The sequence below is a fragment of the Aptenodytes forsteri genome, unplaced genomic scaffold, assembly GCF_000699145.1.
Source record: "Aptenodytes forsteri isolate BGI_AS27 unplaced genomic scaffold, ASM69914v1 Scaffold278, whole genome shotgun sequence".
NCBI lineage: Eukaryota > Metazoa > Chordata > Aves > Sphenisciformes > Spheniscidae > Aptenodytes > Aptenodytes forsteri.
The window spans coordinates 3,643,942-3,648,895 of record NW_008795907.1 but is presented as its reverse complement, the minus strand read 5'-3'; the positions used below and the strand labels follow the sequence as shown (position 1 = coordinate 3,648,895).

Genomic DNA, 4,954 nt, shown 5'->3' with positions numbered 1-4,954 from the left:
TTTTTTTTTTTTTTTTTTTAATGTATGTGAATCAATATCTCTACTGATGAGCAATGCCAGTTTGGTCTGTGAAAGCCCAATTCAAACAACTTCCCTTTTTTTCTATTGTGTTTCTGGACAGGCAGCTCACTGAGATTGAGCCAAACAGGGTAGGATTTATCAGAGAGTAAATGCCCTTGGGCTCTCTCCTGCTAGAAAATCAACCTGTTGCTGGCAGTGATTGAAAAGATTAGCTTTCATGTATGGCTTTCTCCAGCTGGTGTTCGTAATTACTTAGCTGCTATTTTAGATGGGGAGGAATCACCTTTACCACCAAATGAGGTTTTACCTCCTCTTTCACAGATGGGGAAGGAATATATGTAGGCTGGCTCAGGATACAGAGAGATTGCCTGCAGGAAGCCAAGGCTTCACTTCAGACTGCAGGGCTTGCTATGGACGAGAGCTCCAGGCAGAATGAGTTTTGGGGGTCCTCTTCACTTCAGAGTCCAAATCTATTCCTATAGGGAACAGGATTAAGCAACATTAAAATGTAGTTATGTGGGGCAAAGTGAGCCTCAGACATAAAAGACCGTGTAAGTCCTGAGCCTGCGAGCAGGGTCCTGTTAGTTTTGGTGGGATTCTAGTTTCAGTGACTGCAGCTCATGACACCCAGTCTCTGTTTAGTCTTGCAGCTTATCAAGTCCCAGAAGGTCCCTAACAAATTGGTGATTGTGCTGGAAACAGAAAAAGAAAAAACGCAGCGGAAGGAATATGTTTTTTCTGATTCCAAGGTACATACACAGTGTTTCCTTCCTGCCAGCCTGGAGCAGGTACCTGGGTGGGAGTGGTACAAGGGGCATTCCTTGGCAGAAAGAGGAACTGTTGAAGGACGGTGGTTGGCTTTGCAAAAATGAAATTCCTCCTTTGTTCTGGAAACATCCAGAAAATGAACAAGTGTACTGTGTAAAGGGAGAAACTGGAGAGGGCAAACATACCTAGGTGCTGTCACTGAGGCAGGAGAACAGTGTCAGCAAGCAGTGAGAAGAGGCAAGGAGTCGTGCCATGGTAGCTACAAAAAGGTTCATATAGACAAACAAGACGGAAGTCTAGGCTTTCTTCTGACCAGCTCGGCACTTGTTAAAGTAATGCACAAGCTAAGTGCCTAAGAAAGTACCACAGGAAAGACAGCCTCTTTGAAGGTTTCAGGATAGTGGAGAGCTAATCTGCCCTTCAAATATGCTGGGAATTTCCTGGTTCAGCTAGTTTTTCAAGAGGTTGTGTTGGAGGAGTTAAGCATCTCATTAATTGTCTCTGCTCCTCCCTGTCTAGAAGAGAGAAGGGTTCTGCCAACTTCTGCAGCAGATGAAGAATAAACACTCGGAGCAACCAGAGCCTGATATGATCACCATCTTCATTGGGACCTGGAATATGGGTATGGGCTCCCTTCTGACATGGGCGTTCCTTCAGACACTTGCCAAAATGTGTGCTCACCTGCCATGATGAGCTCCAGACACTGTATGTGTTCTTTAGCAGATCTGTACACCAGGGTTGTCTTCCAGTGGGACAGGGGAAGAGCTGATCTCTAGGCTTATTCTTGCATGCTGTTTGACACTTTTCATGGTTCCAGTCAAAGGACCATAAAGTTGGCCCTGATGGGTACTGAAGGATTCCTCCAACGATAGGGAATTGTGGCTGGCACAAAGCTGGTGCAGCAGTGTACGCTATCTTCCACCTTGCAGAAAGGGCAGGAGCAATTCCAATAACTGCACGTCAGCTGCTTCTGAACCTGACAAGGGTTGTTTTTTCCATTTTGGGAGAAAAGCCTGGTTCAACTGCTGTAAGGTGAGCTGTCCGTGCTCAGTCATACTTAAGGGGTAAGGTAAAGGCAGTGGCAGGCCATGAATACAGCTCCCTACCTTTACACTTGGCTAGCCTTGACCTTGGTAAGCTAATGAAACAGAGGAGGATGGTCAAAGCAGAGTCACTCCTTCATCAGTGAGTCAGGTGGGGTTAACATCTTTGTCATCTTAGAATAGTGTGCCCTGGCTGATATGAAACTGATATGGGACAGAGTGAATGTGAAGCCTATTATTTCTGTTCATACACACCCTGACTTACTTTGGTGTTTGATTTGTTAATAAAAGGTGCTGCACCACCCCCAAAGAAGATCACCTCCTGGTTTCTCTCAAAGGGACAGGGGAAGACCCGTGATGACACTGCTGACTACATTCCTCATGACATATATGTGATTGGCACCCAGGAGGATCCCCAAGGAGAGAAGGAATGGCTGGAGACCCTGAGGCAATCCCTGCAGGAAATCACCAGTATCAGCTTCAAAGTGGTGAGGGGTTATTGCAGCTATTGCACATAACTCAGGCATATGAGGAGAGTACATGTTGTGCAGATAAAGGAGACAGAGGAATAAGTGGCATTTTGCCTACACTTCCTCCCCTTCCCTCCCTTTATTGTCATTGCATTTGGATGAGGGAGACTGAACTGAATCTGTCTGTGGACTCCATGAGATCTTCCCCTGGAGCTGGCTAGGTGGGCATATTGCTATGGACAGTGACCCCCACTGCCAAAGCAGGGACCCTGCCATGAAGCTCCTCTGCCTGCCAGCCTGGGAGCAAAGGGCAGATGCTGACCACCTGAGTCAAGTGGTGGTGATATTTTGACCTTCATAAAGGAGGAGACTGTAAAACTTTCTCAGCCAGCTGTAGCCTAGATCTCACCCTAGGCTATTGCACTTTCAAAATAGGATGTAATAGCACACAGGCACAATCATAAAAGAAACTGAACCTTATTAAGACCAGGTTTGGACATTCCTGAGTTTCAGTGATGTCAAGAAACAAATCTAAGCATATCTGGAAGGCCACAGGAGAGCAGGACTTAAGACTCTTATGGTGATTGGGAAACTTATGATTGGTGATTGGGACTCTTATGGTGATTTTGTGCAAGCAAGGCAATCCAATGATTAACTAGAAAATAGCACTAGAAAATAGCTAGGTCCTTCCTCCCACCTTTGATTAAAATGACTGAAAGCAGATCCTGAGAACAGCAAGAAAATTTGTGTAGGAGAAGTACTACAGAAGGAGTCAGGAAGGCTGCAGCTACAGCGCGGTTCACAGGTACATGCAGAAATATAACCTCTAACCTTCCCATCCCTGCAGATAGCAATCCATACCCTCTGGAACATCAGGATTGTTGTACTGGCCAAGCCAGAACATGAGAACCGGATCAGCCACATCTGCACAGACAACGTGAAGACAGGCATCGCAAACACACTGGGTGAGGAACAGACCTGGTCTTGTCCAAAGGACTGAGATCTGTTCAGTCTGTGCCAATACTGCCCTTGAAATGGAACAGTTCTTTCTCCACAAGACTCCTTTGACTACATTTATGTGATACTAGTGTTACTGAAGTTATATCCCACTAGCACTGATTATATCTTACCCTGTAAGGGAGGAAATCTATTTGTGTGTATACTTAGCGCATATATATATATATTTTTATATTCCCAGCAAACACCTTTGACTGGCTATTGGATTGCTCTTTCTTGGGTTTCACGAGGAAATTGCACTTCTTTCCCTTCAACTAATTTTTTTTAGCATCCTTAGCAAATTTGTTACCACAATCTGTGCTGTATGTATTAATTCTTTCTGTGCTGATTAAGTCAACTTATTTCTCTTCTCCATCCTCCACTTCACTTAAGATGTGCTAGGTGCTTTATTATCTTTGCTAGACTCAGTCTGGAGGTGGATCGATTTCTTGACGTTTTTGGCTTATCTTTTCCAGGTAATAAAGGAGCTGTGGGGGTGTCATTCATGTTTAATGGAACCTCCTTTGGGTTTGTTAACAGCCATTTGACTTCAGGAAGTGAAAAGAAACACAGGTAAGATACATCCTCCCCTCTCAAAAACGGATGTTGACCCAGGGTGAAATTCTCTGGGCCATGCTTGGAAGGAAGGCCCTCCAGTCACAAGCATGTTTTCCTGACCATAAAAATTTGTTAAATGTCTCCTGGGAGGGCAACCTGTGCTAAAGACCCTGCCCACTGTGTCACCATTTAAATGAGGGACTTCTGCTATATGGCCATACCACATAGGTGCAGGTGAAATGAACAGCAAAATTATTTCAGAACCAAGTATAAAGGTCTTGCACAACACTTGCGTGACCTGTCATGCAAGCCCAGTACATAAGGAAAACAGTTCCCTGATCTACAGTGTTTTGGAGAGATGTGGGAAGGCTTTTCCCGTCCCAGAATAATGTGCTGAAGGGGACTGTCTGCCTCCTCACTGTAGGCAGTGCTGCAAGCATGGGAGCTGTGGTGCGCCCTGGGGCACAGCTGAGAAAGATCCTGCTAGGCAGAGCATGCTGTCAGGAATAGCAAGAGGGAAGCGTGTAGCACAGAAATATCTCCACAGTGGCTAATTCTCTATACCCAGCTGTGAAATGAGTTTCCATGGTCTAGGCAGGTTCTGTGCAGCACAGGACTGGAAGGCAAAGATCCCAATGTGGGTGGGAGATCTGTGCCCACGCTGGGAGGAGCTGGAGCAGTTGGAAGGAGAAAGCAAAGAGGACTTGAAATGAAGAGGTTGGCTTTGCCATCTTTCCCAGTCCAGGACCCAGAAAACAGATGGTGTGGGATTTCTGCACAGGGTCTTTGCCACTGATGGAGTTAACTTCTATGGAAGGGTTCCCCAGGGCCTGGAATAGCTGCCAAAATCTAGTTAGAATCATAGAATAGTTTGGGTTGGAAGGGGCCTTTAAAGGTCATCTAGTCCAAGCCCCCTGCAATGAGCAGGGACATATTCAACTAGATCAGGTTGCTCAGAGCCCCGTCCAACCTGACCTTGAATGTTGCCAGGGATGGGGCATCTACAACCTCTCTGGGCAACCTGTTCCAGTGCTTCACCACCCTCACTGTAAAAAATTTCTTCCTTCTATCTAGTCTAAATCTACTCCCCTTTAGTTT

At 45.7% G+C, this 4,954-nt stretch overlaps 1 protein-coding gene across 1 annotated transcript in view; it reads left to right on the top strand.

Annotated features, from left to right (window-relative positions):
• INPP5D (inositol polyphosphate-5-phosphatase D) overlaps positions 1-4,954 on the top strand; it is a 62,575-nt gene that overhangs the window by 41,343 nt on the left and 16,278 nt on the right. Inside the window, exons 10-14 of the mRNA XM_019473392.1 lie at positions 664-770; positions 1,309-1,411; positions 2,124-2,320; positions 3,150-3,267; positions 3,775-3,871. Of these exons, the coding sequence (XP_019328937.1) occupies positions 664-770; positions 1,309-1,411; positions 2,124-2,320; positions 3,150-3,267; positions 3,775-3,871 (622 nt within the window). The remainder of the gene's footprint in view (positions 1-663; positions 771-1,308; positions 1,412-2,123; positions 2,321-3,149; positions 3,268-3,774; positions 3,872-4,954) is intronic.